Source organism: Eptesicus fuscus, chromosome 15 (genome assembly GCF_027574615.1).
Source record: "Eptesicus fuscus isolate TK198812 chromosome 15, DD_ASM_mEF_20220401, whole genome shotgun sequence".
In the NCBI taxonomy this organism is placed as follows: Eukaryota; Metazoa; Chordata; class Mammalia; order Chiroptera; family Vespertilionidae; genus Eptesicus; species Eptesicus fuscus.
Window position 1 is genome coordinate 50421722 of NC_072487.1, and position 15834 is coordinate 50437555.

At 48.8% G+C, this 15834-nt stretch overlaps 2 protein-coding genes across 7 annotated transcripts; both read right to left on the bottom strand.

The window, feature by feature from the left end:
* Positions 1 to 21: 21 nt before the first annotated feature.
* Positions 22 to 2154, bottom strand: HINT2 (histidine triad nucleotide binding protein 2). 3 transcript variants are annotated; one of them, XM_008141917.3, is made up of 5 exons: positions 2024 to 2154; positions 701 to 841; positions 500 to 604; positions 322 to 394; positions 22 to 204 (listed from the first exon to the last, which is right to left on the bottom strand). In XM_008141917.3, the coding sequence occupies exons 1-5, from the start codon at positions 2102 to 2104 to the stop codon at positions 113 to 115; spliced, it is 492 nt and encodes a 163-aa protein (XP_008140139.1). In that variant the 5' UTR covers positions 2105 to 2154; the 3' UTR covers positions 22 to 112. The 3 variants fall into 3 exon arrangements, with proteins under 3 accessions (XP_008140139.1, XP_054583440.1, XP_054583441.1); XM_054727465.1 differs by lacking the exon at positions 2024 to 2154 and adding an exon at positions 1764 to 2011; XM_054727466.1 differs by lacking the exon at positions 2024 to 2154 and adding an exon at positions 1352 to 1724.
* Positions 2155 to 6079: 3925 nt separating this feature from the next.
* FAM221B (family with sequence similarity 221 member B) lies at positions 6080 to 15666 on the bottom strand. Of its 4 annotated transcripts, none has more exons than XM_054727462.1 (7): positions 15412 to 15666; positions 12538 to 13423; positions 12246 to 12389; positions 7208 to 7318; positions 6953 to 7026; positions 6519 to 6596; positions 6080 to 6155 (listed from the first exon to the last, which is right to left on the bottom strand). In XM_054727462.1, the coding sequence occupies exons 2-7, from the start codon at positions 13421 to 13423 to the stop codon at positions 6096 to 6098; spliced, it is 1353 nt and encodes a 450-aa protein (XP_054583437.1). In that variant the 5' UTR covers positions 15412 to 15666; the 3' UTR covers positions 6080 to 6095. The 4 variants fall into 4 exon arrangements, with proteins under 4 accessions (XP_054583437.1, XP_054583438.1, XP_028001892.2 ...); XM_054727463.1 differs by having other exon boundaries at positions 6949 to 7026; XM_028146091.2 differs by having other exon boundaries at positions 6829 to 7026.
* Positions 15667 to 15834: the final 168 nt, after the last annotated feature.

Sequence of the window (15834 nt, forward strand, 5' to 3'; positions counted from 1 at the left end):
ATTTAAGACAGAGATGCAAAGTCGAGGGAGAGCAAGTTTATTAGATCACAGGGTCCCTTTCCTCCTACCCATCCAATCATCCAGGCACAGGGTCCTTGGTCAGTTGGTAGGTTCAACCTGGAGGCCACTGGAGCTGTCGGCCCCCAAGTACGTGAATGTGCAGGTGATACACAGATTGTGCTCCCAGCTTCCCATCATTGATCACTGAAAGGGAGCTTGGGGTTAGTGAGTCAGGATCATGGGAAAGGTCAAAGAATGAAGATCATATTGAGTAGGTATGAGAATTCATCGGTGAAGGGGCTCAACGGCCTAGCCACTCACCAAGTCGGTATCCATCTCCCAGCCCCTCAGCCTTTGCTGTCTTCTTGGCCACAAGGAGAAGGTGTCCTAGAAGCTACAGGGAAAGGGGAGGGAGACAGGTGGCTTTATTTACAAGGAGCAAAACCTCTAGCTGAATCCAGGGCTTCCCCCAGCCAAACCCTTGTCCTATTCTTCCCACCTGCTGGTCTTCTTCTTCAGCCTGGCTAATCCGAGGAATGGGCTTCTTGGGAATGACCAGGAAGTGCACAGGAGCCTGAGGAGCCACATCACGGAACACGAGACACTGGGAGCAGCGACAGGCCAGGGGGCACCGTGTTACTTCCACAGGCTGGATGGTATCTATGAAATCCCTATGGGATGGGTCCTAGGGGCACCCCACCTGCTGGTCCTCATACAGAATGTCAGCTGGAAGGCTTCGATCCAGGATCCTAGAGAAGATGGTTGGGGCTGTTCCCCTGGGAGTTGCCTGCTGGGCCTTGGCCACTTCGTTTCCCTCATTCACACCTGCAGCTCCTCGGACCTGAAGGTGGGTCAAAACCGAGGCAGAGAGTTGGGGCCAACAGAAGCTGGGCTCTGATGGTCATTAACTTCACCTTTCTGAGAACCTATTCGTGGCTCCCACACAAAGGAACAGTTCTTCTGTTGCAGACCATCAGCAGCAGAGAGTAGGGCCAGAGAGTGCTGGGCCTGGTTAGATAATGGGCAGTGCCATCACCCAGGACTCAGCAGCAGTCCCAGTGATTTCTGCTTCTAAAATGTCTAGGAACTTTAGCGCTGTTCAGGGGGAAGATCCAGAATGAGAACCAGGAGACTTAGTTCCCAGTTCCTATTTACCAGTGATTTACCTTAGATAAATCCCTTCTCTTGGCTTCAAATGTAAAATAAAGGGAGCGGTTTACATCATCTTTTAACACTACTTGGAATTCTTTCCATACACTCTCACCTTGTTAATGTTGCCACTTATTTCCATTACTTATTTTCTGATTTTTAAGCCATGTTACCTGTTTTACTCAGATTTTAATATATTTGCCTTTTGACACAAGGGCATCTAGGTGTCACATTTGACCTCTGACAGTGAATTTTAACTCCAGGCCCTGAATCAGTGGAAGGGTTCAGATAAGTGAACCCGGCCCCAGGGGACTGAGGGGAGGCAAGTCCCAGTTTCCCACGAACTCAGAAAGGCTTCTGAAGTCAGTGCTGTCCCACTGTGGGAGAAAAGGACTGGATGCATTTGACCCCTCCAGTCGCTCTGGCAAAGTGGGGGAAGATGAGAGGTTAACACTGGTCCTCGGTAGAAGGCCAGGAGCCTGAGGCGCACAAGACAGACTGCAGGGAGACGCCAAAGCTCCCTTCCTGCAGGGGGGACGAGGGGGCTGCCCAGAGCAGGGGTGGGGTAAGCGGGGCTTCAGGCGGGTTTAGAAGGCAGCAGCCACTGCACGGACCCGGTCCCGGCCTTGGCGCCCGGGACTGTGCTGGGTGTAGGTCATCGCCAGTTGGCTTCTCCTGCGTCGAGATTTCGGGGAGGATGCTGCGACTACCGGCCCGATCTCACCGCACAGCCATGGAACTTGCACGGCGCGCTCCGTCCCCGCGAGGCCGCTGGGCTGTGCGTGTCTGGGGAGCCGGGAGGAACGCGGTCCCGGGCCCTGGTGGCCGTCAGGCGCGCAGGGCCCCCCTCCTGGTCCCCACAGCCACTTCTCACCTGCGGCCCCCGCGGCCCCGCGACCGCTACCACCCTGCGCGCCACGCGCAGCCCGGCGGCCAGCAGCACGGCCGCCGCCATCTTCCCCTCGCCCTCGGGAACCTGTCACTCAGGGCAGCCCTCGGGCCGACTGGCCGCCGGGGGCGGGGCGCCTGGGGGCGAGCGGCGGCGGCTATTGGTTCCGCCGGCTCCGAGGAGCGAGTCCTGCCACCCCATTGGGTGGCGCTCCTGGCCCCGCCTTAGCTCCGAGGAGTGGCGGAATCTTCCTCCCATTGGCGACTTGGCAAACTCACTGTTTTTTTCACTCCATTGGCTTCGTCTTCTCTCAGCGTGAACGTCCCCTTTCCATTGGATCCCCTAACTGGTTTCTCTCTCCATTGGGAGGAAAAAGAAACCAAGAGGTGGGGTTTTCCCCGCCGCGGTGCGGTAGCGTGCGGGTGGCACGCTCCGTGGGTGGGGCTTTACCTCTCCGGCTCGGGGCTCCGCTGCTGAGCTGGGAGGAAGAGGGCTGCGCCTTGTTCCTGCCCACCAGGCCTGTAAGGTATCCCAGCGATTTTCAACCCCTTTCATCTCAGGGCACACGTAAACTAGTCACTAAAGTTCTGCGGCACACCAAACATATGGTTTTTAGTGACCTGACCAAAAAGAGCAGGTATAATTTTGACTCATTCACGCGGGACAGCTATTGTTATGCTGGCAGTTGTCATTTTTTATTTGTTTTTTTAAATATATTTTATTGATTTTTACAGAGAGGAAGGGAGAGGGATAGAGCGCTAGAAACATCGATGAGAGAGAAACATCCACCGGCTGCCTCCTGCACACCCCCCAACCGGGGATGTGCCCGCAACCAAGGTACATGCCCTTGACCTGAATCGAACCTGGGACCTTTCAGTCCGCAGGCCGACGTTCTATCCACTGAGCCAAACCGGTTTTGGCATGCAGTTGTCATTTTTTAATTTGACGACGGAAAAAGCGGTCAGGGCCCCTGACTAAATGGTCAGGTATTGCATGGTTTAAAAATTATTGTGGCACACCGGTTGAAAATCGCTGATCTAAGGGCAATTCTTCCTTAATGTTCTTGTTAGCATATTTACTCCAAGATTAAAGATTCTACAGTTTTAAGGATGGTTTCTGCATTTTTCTTTTTAACGGGAGGAGCTGTGTGTGTGTGTGTGTGTGTGTGTTCTATTTTGACCACAGGACTAATAAGCAGATGTTCTTTCCTAATTAGAAAAGGTGGGTGATAGGGTTAGCTCTGTGCCTGGTATTTTTAGAGAGCAGAGTTAGAAGGACAAGGGAAATGTGTCATGGCTAGGTCTGAAGTACATTTCGTTCTGCTGGAATATATATTTTTGACATAAGAAACGTGGGGATCACAAAATGCGAATATACTAATACCAGGTAAGTTTTAGTCTGATGTTTAACACATAGGATAAAAGTCTCCACTGTATTTTTAGTTTGTGTGTATGTATGTTTTAGCACATAGCCTGACACATAATTTGTAGAATGAATAACATTTGGTGTTTCCTCTAATTTCCTTTTATAGTATAATACACGTGTATTGCATATTTTATTCTTCCACTTACAATTTTTCATATTATTACATAGTCTATGTAAATATATTTTGTTAGGGCTGCATAATACTTGGTTGAATGTGTTTACCATAGTAACCATTCCTTTATTTTTGACTATTAATTGAATTAGTTTTAGTGAATGGTCATCATGATGTTAATTGTATATAAGCATTAATGAGGAAGTCTTTACTTCTGGAGATAGTAACAATTTGTATAGCCATGTTATTATTGTTAGGAAGCCCTTTCTCTTCCAAAGTGCAGACATTTGATCCTGTGATTTCCCCCGAGTTCTAGCAGTCCGGGGGGGGGCGGGGGGGGAGGCCTTTTCTCAGTGCCTTAGAGGCTACAGTTGACCCCAAGAAGGAATGTATCTGTCAGAAGGACTCCTTATGGTTAATTGGGCTCAAATTCATAATCAGAGTCCAGGAGCCATTGCTCAGAGGTACCTCATACCCACTCTACATTTCAAGGAAAACCCACAGGTAGAACTGCCAGCCTCCTGCACTTCGTACCTGCCAGCTGAGTTCACCCTTATAAAAGGAGTTCCTATAATCATCTTTCAACCAATAGGCAGAGACCTACCTTATCCAATTGGAACTGCACAGCTATATCCTTATTTGCATATTCACTGACCAATTAGAGCGGCCCTATAATGACCTATCAGAATGAGTGCTTCTGACCAATCAGGACAATGCTATTTGGACCAATGAGACTATGCAAATTTGGATTTCTCATTTGCATAGAAATAGACCAAACAGAGATGGGGCAGGAAGAACCTTTATAAAATCCAGCCTCCTCTTTGTTTTGGCACTGTGCACTCCGTTTCTGTCATAGACTGCAGCTCCCTCGTTTACAAACTGTTTACCTGAATAAAGTTCCTCCTTTTTTTGCACCCCAGATTCGGGACTCCTTATTGGCTTTGAATTGGTGGCAGCATCCTATTGATTGTTGACATGCCTCTGGGATAGCAGCAGCCCTTAAAGCTGCTCTGGAGAAGGGCAAGAGAGAGGAACTGGGGTCTGAGAAGAGGAAGGAAATCAGCCAGGAGGGGTAGGCGAGTACAAAATACTTGGAAACTGGTTATTTCTTTGGACTCTCATAGCAGGTAGCACAGAGATTATTCCTGTTTTACAGATCCAGAAACTGAGGCCCAGACGGGGAAAGTGACTTGTCTAGGATCACAGAGTCCATAATTATCAGAATCTCCTACTCCCCATAAGAATCATCTATGCCAAAATTCTATGGGCTTTCTAGTCACACTCCTTGACATTCACTGATTTTGGCCCCTGGCCCACAGTTTTCTCTAATCCAAGCCTTGTGATCACTTGCAGCTGCTCTAATCTGAAAGCTGCAACACTCTGCAGGTTCTGACCAGTTTCCTGCACTCTGATCCCCACCACTGCATCTGCTACTGGGCCTCGTTAGCGACTTTTACGCCTTTGGTTATTCCTTTTTTAAATCTGCCAGTGGCTTTCTGGTTTCACTTTCCCTATTTGTAAGGTTACAAATTTTAGTGAATGGTCATCATGATGACCACATTTTCGATCCTTCTTTTGTCTTATGTTCCTGATTATTATTAGTATCCTCCCGACACCTCATCACAACCCATTCATCTAAATATTTTGCATCTCTGCTTTTCTAACCAGGTTCCTGCTTCCAACTGTACCTTAACCCTCCACCACCCCCACTGATGAGGTTTCTCTCCAGCTCCTCACATTAGCCTTCCCAAACCTTTACCTCTCTCTTCCTGTCTCCCGTCCTCCACTCTTATCCCTTCCCGCCCCCCCCCCCCCCCACCAAACTGACTTTGTCTCCTACTTCACAGGAGAACGTTCACAAGATCCTGCTCCCTGCAGCGCAGTGAAGGCCTCATCCTTCCTTCCTTCCTCTTGGTTTTAGGAAGTGGTGTTTCTCCTGTCCAAAGTGAATCCCTTCACTTCTGCCTTGACCTCACCCCTTCCCTCCATCTCTGGGATCTTGTCTCACCAGGCATCTCTCTCTTCTGCATCCTTCAAGGTCTTTTTATCTACTAGCCTCTTCCCTTTCTCCTTCTTAAAAAATGCTTCCTCAACTCCACATCTCTCTCTCTGGATATTGTTTGACTTGTCTCTTGCTCTTTTCATTCAAGTTTCTTCAACTCCTTCTGCCTCCACTGCACCACTGAAATTATGCTCTCTGAAGCCCCCAAAGACCTTCTCATTGCAAAAGCCAATGGACATTTTTTAGTCTTTATCTTACTGGAGATCAGAGCTGCATCTAACATCACTGCTTACTCCATCCTTCTTAAAACCCCCTCCCTCCTTCGCTTCTTTGAAGCCACTCTCTCCTTCTGATGCCAGGACTAGCAGGTTAAATGTGGGTGTGGTGAAGGCAGATGGCTGGATCTAGCCCCTCTTTCTCCCCAATAGGTACTGACTCGGAGGTCTTAGAATATCTATCTCTGGGCGGGGCTCTAGCTGCCCCAGACAGAGCCAGGTCAGAGTCCAGTGGCTTCTCCTTTATTGCTGATTTGGGCCAGGCTCACACAGGCCTGTGCCAGCTGTTGACTGTGTCTGTCCCTGGAGGAGGGAAGAGCAGAGGTGAAAGGGTCAGGTACGGGGATTAGCTGTAGGGCCAGGTCGGAGGCTGGGTGAGTCAGGGAGCCCCGGGGGGACTAGGGTGGGAGCTGGGATGGCCAGAGGAACCCTGCTTCTGTAGGACCTCGAAGTCAGAGTTGCTGATGATGGTTTCTCGGAGGGTAGGAATCTCTGCAAAAGGCACATAGTCTGCTCCTGGGGGTGGAAACCAATGCAGGTATGGGACGCAGGGGTAAAGAGGGTGAGGTAGTCTTGGATGGGATGGTTGAGGATGGGAGTGCCTTTCTGCCTGGCTTTCCGACTACAGACTCTGGAATGGATCCCTGTTCCAGGTAACCCCCTCACCACGAGGCCTCCCTCCTCGTCGCCGGGTCTCCTCAGTCTCAAAGAAAGTCTCGTGTTCCTCCCAACGCCGGTCACAGGCTGCACAGAGGAAATTAGACTCAAAGCAGTTGCAGCAACAGCCTAGGGCAAAGGGACAGCCAAGAAAAGCATAGGGAAATGGGGCTTCCCCATGGGCTGACTACATCTTCATCTCTTTCTCACCAACCATAGACCTGTCTCTTCTACCAACTCCCGTATGCTTATTCCCAAACTATACGCATCCTATCCCCAACCATGCCCACCTCTGCACTCCCCTTGTTTTAGAAGGTACCTTTGACCCTGCAGGGATGGCACCCGGTAGCTGCATGGTTTTCATGGCTGTGTTTGCAGCGACACTGGGCCCTCCAGGCCTTGGGGTCAAAGGTGGCCCGCCTCTTGAGCCAGAACTCACCCACCTCCTCTGGGCGTGATGGTATAAAGCAGAACATGAGGCAGCGGCACTGACTCACATTGCAAGGCACAGATATATCTATGGGAATGGGAATGGGTGGTAGGATTAGACCAGCACCTGACTGGCCTGGCCTTTCCATGCCAACACGCCCTCCCCCCATACCAACACACACACTTTCTCTCATATATTCCAACACATGACAGTACAGTTATCCCTCCTCATCTGCAAGGGCTGGGAGGGGTAACTCAGTTCTCCCTACCTGATACGACCCGGTGCTCTCTCAACAAGTGTCCACAAAAGCACCTGGATTCATCCCCAATTCGGAAACAGTCCCATAGATAATGGGGGCAACGCCAACCAATGTAGAGACCTGGGAATGGTGGGATTGAGTAATAGGATGAGTAAGAAGGAAAAATGGCCTAAGCTCCCCCAGCTGTTCTCACCTATCCCCTAGGGGTATGCCTCACTTCTCCCCCAAGGTGTATTTATCCCTACCTGTGAGTCCTCAGACCAACCCATTTAGATGTTTTTCCTCAAGGTTTTCTTATCACCCATAAGTGTTTCAGTTCCCTTCCCATCCCAGGATCCACTCCATCTCTGTCAGCCTGTCAGAGATGACTGAACTCAGTCTTTAGTTTCTGAGTAGGAAGATTATAAATGAATTTTTTTTGGAGGATGAATCTGAATCTCAATGAATTCTCTGTGACTGTTGGGATTCTCATCTCCTCCCCTCCCTTTATTAGAGCCCAACTTTGGCTTCCTTGAAGTTTATAAGGTGAGGGAAAGAGAAGATGATTGACCAGGTGGAGAGTAGATGGTGGGGATTGGTTACTAAGGAGGGACTATGTTGTTGAAGGGACATGAAGAGGAGGAGGAGGTTGAGCAGGCCTGGGGTCAAAAGGAGGGCTTCAGGAGAAAGAGGGAGGCCAGAAGTTATGAGGAATGAAGACCCCAAAATAGAAGCTTTTGAGGCTAAATAAAGGAGGCATGGAAAGGAAAGAGGCTAAGAAGTACCCCTGAGCTCAGACACCAGGAAGATGCCACAACCCTTTGGTGTTAGTAGTGGGATCTGAAAATGCCTGGGTTCACTCTCAATCTCACTTGCAAGACAAGGGTGGTGGTAAATGTTGGAGGAGAAGCAGAGAGCACCGCTCACTCAGATTTTCTCATCCTCATGAGACCTGAGAGTACCCCAACTTCTAGCCAAGAAACCTGGATGAGTCCCCATGGAGTGGGACCTTCAGCTGTAGGACTCTTATTGCGATTTAAAGGCTGTAATGAAGTGTCACCTCCACCAAAAAGTGTCCCTGACTTGCCCTTTTCTAGGACCCCATCTCTTGCCTTCCATGGCTCCCTGTGCTACTCTTATCACAGTACAATGCATTGTAATGAACTGTTCACTAGTATTCCTGTTAGACTGTGAGTTCCTCCAAGGAAGGGTCTGTCTTTTCATCTATATCTAGTCCTAGCACAGGGCATGACACAAAATAGGTGCTTGGAGAACACAGATTGTTTGACTAAATAAATGAGTGAACCAATTCCTTCAGGAGGGGAGATAATGTCTTCAGTATGCCAGGAAGAACCATGAAGTTCTATAAGGAGGATGAGAAAGAATTAGTGTCCTCTGGTCTTTGACTCTGGTCAGGGCCATAATCCACAATTCTGTGCCCAATGGTCAGACTAGGTTTTCTTTGTATTACCCATGATCTCCCAAGGTCAAAAGCCTGTCCAGATGTGGCTTTTGGCTTTGCTGCTTCTGTCTTTGATGCTGACGGCCTGGAGTGCCAGTGCCCCAATACACCTGGGAGTCTTGGTTGAAAGGGCACAGTATAGATAGAGTCACAATGGGGGTGGCTAGGGGCCAGGATTCTACTAGAGGAATTCTGAACATCATCCAGAGTAGCAGGATACACTGAATGAGCAGGTGAGATGTGGAAATGGACAGGGGTCAGTGCCCAGAGATCAAGGCCTGGCCTGAGAGCCTGGAAGAGTCAAGTCCAAGCACTGATGTAGGAGTCAGTGTCCAGCTTTCAGATGAAGATTGAAGTTTAAACAGGGAGACTGGCAAACCACACCTCAGACTCTATTACAGGTGTCAGTGCCCTTTAAGTGGGACCATTGACATCTAGCACAGTATTCCGGATGGTGCCCTCTACTCTCTGCCCTGATTCCAAATCTTCTTTCTGTTATGAATGGACAAGGACTGGCAGGGGGAGGAAACATGATCTGGGATGCCATTTTGATTCTGTACAACACAGTCAATTCCATGATCACATAATCCCATTTGCCTGATAACATCTCTTTGTGCTTCGAGCGTCTTCATACAAGATACAGCTGTTTTTATATATGAAAGATGTCTTCAGCCCAGATCTCTCTCCCGAGCTTCAGATCCATGTAGCCAGCTATCTACTAGACTCTTTCACCAGCATGTTCCACAAGCACTTCAAATGTGTTATAATTATTCCTTCCAAACATGGCCCTCACCCTTTGTCTTCTGTTCATCCAACACATACTTAGCAAGCTTCTACTCTTGTCTTAGGCATTCAGTTAATGACACCATTATCCAATCAGTTATTTAAGCCAATTACCTAGATGTCATTCCAGGCATGTTCCTTTCTCTTATCCTACACATCCAATGATCCAAAGGTTCGTTTTACCTTCTTAGCATTTCTTGAGTTTGTCTACTTTTTACTTCTACCCATTCATTTCTTATTTGGATTATTAGCAGTGCCTCACAATGCAGTCTTCCGGTCTCCAGCTCTTATCTTTCTCTAGTCTATCCTACTGCCACAGCGATCTTATAAAAACACAAATCTGTTCGTTACTGTTCCATTTACAATCTTTTAGTGACTTTAGTTGCCCTCAGGATGTAATCCCAGCTCTTGAGTTTGGTACAGAAATACCTGCACGATTCTGCCCTTCCAGAGCTGAGCGGGCTACTGTGCCCAACACTCTATGCAGCAGGCATACTGCATTGCTTACAGTTTCCTGCTGGTGCCTGGCGCTGTCATGTTGTCATGTCCCAGCACACCTCACTTTTTACCTGGCTGCCTCTTGTTACTCATCTTATTTCAGCTGAGAAGTCATCCCTTCCAAGGCTTATTCCCCAAGCTCCCGTAATTGGCGCCTGCCCCTTTTCTCTGTTCACGCAGCACTCTGGGCTGAACTAAATTATACCAATTATTAGAGTGAATTGTTTTTGTCCTTTTACTTATTGGTGTCTCTCATTAAAGTGTAAATTATTTGAGGGATCTTTTCTTGGAAACCCCATCAGTGCCACCACCTCCACAGCTAGCAATGAGCCTCGTACATTGCTGGTGCTCAGTAAATGTTGAATGAATAAGAGAAAAGCTTACACTTGATATTTCACTACAGAGCACATCTATTGACTCTCGAGGGACAGAAGATCCCCAGTGTTAGAAGAGAACCCCAAATAACTTTGTTCAGGATCGAATGACACTTAAATTTTAGTATAAAAATTCCTGTTTAAACAAGAAAATGAAGTCCAATCTCAAGAAGCCTTGAAGAGTGGGGAGTAGACAGGAGGTTCTAAGGAGAATGAGGGTACTGAACAGACCCTACATTTGCAGAAAGAATAAAAGTGACATAGGATGTTAAAATAAGCAAACAAAGCTGTTCAATGACTGAAGTAAGACTCAGAAACAAATGAGATCACTATGACTTTCTTTTCCAGAAGTAGAGGTGGGAGGTCCCTGCATAGGGACTGAGGGAAGTAAGTTACATGGGAGAGGGAGGGATAGGACATAGAATTACCTAGTTGTCTTTATATCTTAGGCCCATCTAGTTTTGACATAACTCTACTCCCATCATAAAGAGGAAGTATGAAAAACCAAAATAAATGCAGTGACATATTGAATTCAGTCTAGAAACCCCAAAATCCTCATAGCAGGTCAGGGAGACCCTCTTCCTAAAGGTAACCCTTATAGATATGAAGCTCAGTAACATCGGTACACGTGCTCCCCACACAGGATGGCATGTGTTTACAGAGTACATCTGCACACCCTTTATACTAGTATGTAGACATAGATAAGCACAGCATGCCACTAACAGGACTGTCAAGAGTACTAATTCTGAGAGGAATCGACAGGACTACTCCAGCCATGAAGACAGAAGAGAAGCAGTCCAGAGATGGAAGACGCCGACGTCGCCTTGCCATACTAGCAGTTAGCAACTGTGCGTCACTGCAGGTTGCCCAGGACCAAACCAAAGAGAGTCGGACCTGCATTACCACCATTTGTCCACCATCCAGAACTGAAATGTCAGTGCTGACATGTACACATAAGGAACTGTTTGACATTGAAATTGGGTCTCAAAAGAACTGTTGGCCCAGAAAGAAACTCACTACAGGCTGATTCATTTGCCTGTCAGCATAACCATTATTGCTTTTCTCATTTTCGGTCCTTATAAGTGTATTTCTAATAGCACATGATCTCACTCATCTAGGGGAAGTAATGAACAACATAGATGGATGAACAAGAACAGACCCAGAAACAAGGAGGCATGGATCAGACTGTCGGGCCTCAGAGGGAGGAGAGGGGAGGGAGGGGGTAAAGAGGAGAGATCAACCAAAGGACTTGTGTGCATGCATATGAGCCTAACCAGTGGTTAAGGATAACAGGGGGGTGGGGGCATGCGTGGGGAGGGGTGTGGGATGGGAATGGGGGGATGAGGACAAATATGTGATACCTTAATCAATAAAGAAATTAAAAAAAAAAACTTTTCCAAGACCATAATAAATGCTTCACCTAAAAAAAAAAAAAAGTACTAATTCTGGGCTGAGACATGGACCCAACAGGGTTAGATGTGACTCCTGCTCTTTGGCGGAGATTCACAGCTTTTGGGTACTCCGGTGATCCTGGGTCTCATATTCAGGAGGGACTACCTTTTAACAGAGTTCCAACAAGGGGACCACGGCCTTTTGCCATGTAAAAGCAACAAGTCACATGGAGACTGTCCAGGCCCTCTTCCTTAGGGTGTGTTTGGTGCCGGTGATCTGAGCCCTAGATCAGGGCCTGGTCGGTGACCCTTCTGTTTTCAACAACTTTAGTTCAGTCCCCTATCCCCACCTGGGCTTTGTATGATTATTCACTCTTCATCTGCAACTACCCTATCCAGCTCGGCCCACCTGCCTGCTTCCCTCCCACATTTCAGGCAGGTGGCATTGCCATTTCCACAAGGTGCAAGCTCTCCACCAAATGGGCAAGTTCCCAGAAGTCGGTGGGTTGGAGGACGATCCTGGGCCTGTCACAAGCCTCTGAGAGGCTGCCTGGGCTCACCTGTCTGGGTGGCCTTCAGGGCAGCATTCTTCTCCCATTGGAAAAGATTGTTCGCCTGAGCACCGAACTTCTCTCTGTGCATTGTCTTAGGCACTCCCACCTGCTCTGCCTGCTTAGCAGGGACCACTGGACTGGCTGTGTCACCTGGAAAGAAAGGGGGTGAGTAACCAAGGAGAAGTGAGGGGGCCCCAAAACTAAGAGGAGGGGTCAGGTCAAAGAGTAACCCAATCTCCTTCTCCTGGGGCGGGTGAAAGACAGTGATGAGAATGGGGAAAAGGGCGGGAGCAATTACGGCTAACTCCTTTCTTCTCCTTTTTCTTGCCCAGATGACGTCCAGGCTGAGCTGTGTGAGTGGTGCTGACAGTGGCATCCTCCCCCTCCTTGTCCTCTCCTTCCTCTTCCCTTTCCTTTTCAAATGTGTCCAGGTGGACCTTGGCTGAAGGGCCTACAAGGGAATGCTTTGGAAGCATCTCAGATTCACGGATTTGTGTGGATCTTCTTGGCCATGAGACCTCAGAGGAGAGGCCTTTCTTCAGAGCATCAGAGACCTGGTCTGGTGATGAGTTTTGTAAAGTAGAGTATTCCTCTGGGACATTAGAGATAGAGTGTTCTACAGAGGCCTTGGAGACAGAAGGCTCCAAAGGGTTTTCAGAGGTGTAGGTCTCTAAAGGGGTCTGGGAAGTGGATGGCATCATATGAGATTCAGAGGTGTTGAGCTCTAGAGGAGGCTCAGAGATGGAAGGCTCCAAAGGGTTTTCGGAGGTGTAGGTCTCTAACTCAGTATGGGAAGTGGGTGACATCATCTGAGATTCAGAGGTGTGGGGCTCTAAAGGAGGCTCAGAGATGGAAGGCTCCAAAGGGTTTTCAGAGGTGTAGGTCTCAAACTCGGTCTGGGAAGTGGATGGCACTATCTGAGATTCAGAGGTGATGAGCTCTAGAGGAGGCTCAGAGATGGAAGGCTCCAAAGGGTTTTCGGAGGTGTAGGTCTCTAACTCAGAATGGGAAGTGGGTGACATCATCTGAGATCCAGAGGTGTGGGGCTCTAAAGGGATCTGAGAGATGAAAGGCTCCAAAGGGGTGTCAGGGAGAGGGGGCTCCTGTGAGTCCTCAGCAGAGGGGTCCTTTGAAGAAGGGTGCTCCTCTGCATCCATGGTGGTATGAGGCTCTTCTGCTTCCATCTAGTGGTAGAATATGGTACAGGCTTTAGATTGGGGTTGTAGGGTCTACAAGTCAGGGTTCACAGGCAGGTATGGAATTAGGATATATCTTAGTGCACCTGAGCTATAAGGGGGAAGCAAGATGAGCTTTGTGTTAAGGAATGCTACCAGGAGGTTCACACATGTGCCTAGACCCCATGTATGGGTTTGGAGGGAGCTGGTACTTAAAGAATGAAAGGCTGAAGCAATCAGAATCCTATCAGTAGATGGTAGCAGAGGACCATGCCTTAGGAAGGAACCTGAACATAGCCACTTGGCCAGTACAAGCGCAGGGTCCTAGGCATACCTTAGGACCATGGAGATCAGGCTATGGAATTCCAGAGACTGGGAATACCAAGCCAAAGTGGGGGGCTTGCTCCCAAGAGTTCAGGAGGATGTCACGAAGGCAGGGCTCTGGCCACAGTCTAGTTTTGTCTACCGACTACCTTCCCTAGATGATGTCATTCATGTTCAAGGCTTCAATACTGCCAGCTGTATGCTTATAATCCCTAAATCCATAATTCCAGCGCAGACCTCTTTAAACCCCTATACTTCACACTTATACCCAACTGCCTGATGGACATTGCTAAATGGATGTCCCATAGGGCATCAAAATGGACTCTGTTGCAGGTTTGATCCCCACTTGGGGTGCATACAGGAGGCACCTGATAGATGTTTCTCTCTCTCTCCATCTCTCTCTAAAATCAATAAAAACATATTCTCAAAAACAAATAACAATAAAAACATATCCTTGGGTTAGGATTAAAAAACAAGAACACTTGACTCTGGGAATTATCTTAGCTTTTTTCCTTTCCCCTCAGCCCTTATTTTCAAATAGGCATCAGGGACTGTATTTTCTATCTTCTAAATATGCCTCAAATCCATTCTCTCCTCTCTTTTCCCTCCCGTTTTGTTCAAGTTCTCATCATTTTCTCCCTGGATGATGTCAGGTATTCCTCTGATGACGTTGTCCCTCTGTTGCCTTTCCCAGCATACTAATCCACTCGCCCATTCTATCATTGACTTAGATAACTTATACTTTCACTAGAGGCCCGGTGTATGGATTCATGCATGGGGGTCTGGGGGGGGGGGGCCCTCAGCCTGGCCTGCGCCATTTCACAATCCGGGACCCCTCGGGGGATGTAGCAGTGCACCAAGCGCTGCACCACTAGCTCTCATCCAGGTCGTACCTGCTGCCGCAGCCTAATTTCTCTTGGAAGTATATCCAAAAGAAGTGAGTACTCCTTAGGGACCCAATCGTGATCTTTCTAAAATACAAACCTAACCACGGCATTTCCTTGCTTAAAAATACTCATTGCCTGGCCCACGTGATTCAGTGGTTGAGCATCAACCTATGAACCAGGAAGTTAAGATTCAATTCCTGGTCAGGGCACACGCCTGGGTTGCGGGTTTGATCCCCAGTGGAGGGCATGCAGGAGGCAGCCAATCGATGATTCTCTGTCATCATTGAGAGAGCATCTCTCTCTCTCCCTCTACCTTCCTCTCTAAAATCAATAAAAATATATTTAAAAAATACTCATTGACTCAGTCTAAGGACTAAGTCCAAATTTCTTGGCCCTGATATTCAAGGCCTGCCATCTGCAACAGTGCCTAAGGATTCCAGCCTTAATTTTCCCTGCACTTGTTCTCCCCCACACACCCTGTGCTCCCAAGATACTAAATATATCACGTAAACTCATCAGGGCCTTTCCAAAGGGCAAGTTTGGGACAGGAAGTAGGGGAAAGGTAGGACGGTGGGGAGTAAGATGACTAGACTTGGGCAAGAAGAAAAAGGGATGGGGGCAGGGTGGAGAACCAGGGGATGGGGAGAGAGGGAGGGAGAAAGAAGGGGGAGCAGGTAACGATGAAAAGCAGAGAATGGGAGTGGGTTGCACTGAGGTGGGAAGGGACAGAGGTGATAGGAAGGAAACAGGATGAAGGTTTCGAGGTGGACCTTGGAGACTACATACGTTTGGGCTTTGGCTTGGCTTTTACAAGTCCTGGGGTCAGGATCTTGCCTGAGGCTGGGCGTGGGAAGTGTGAGCCCCGAGAGAGGGAAGGCTCTCGGCTGTGGATGAAACCCGGCTGCAGGGCGCTGTGTGCTGACAGGAGACTCGAACACCTGCCGAAATCCCCAAAGGAGCTCTAGCCAGGTCTGGGGAAGGGTGGGAGGGGGAGGGACGAGGGGAGCCAGGGCCGGCGGGGGAGACTCGATTGAAGCCTCTGGAACCCAGGCCGGAGGAGAAGGCGTCCGTCACCCGGGCAACTGGAACGCTCACAGTCGGCGTCAGCGGCAGCCTGGTCTCCCCCGGCGGGCGAGGTCTCCCGAGCGGGCGGCACTGCGCCCGGAGCGGGCTGGCGGGCTCTCGTGGAGAGGCTCTGGGTAGGCTTTG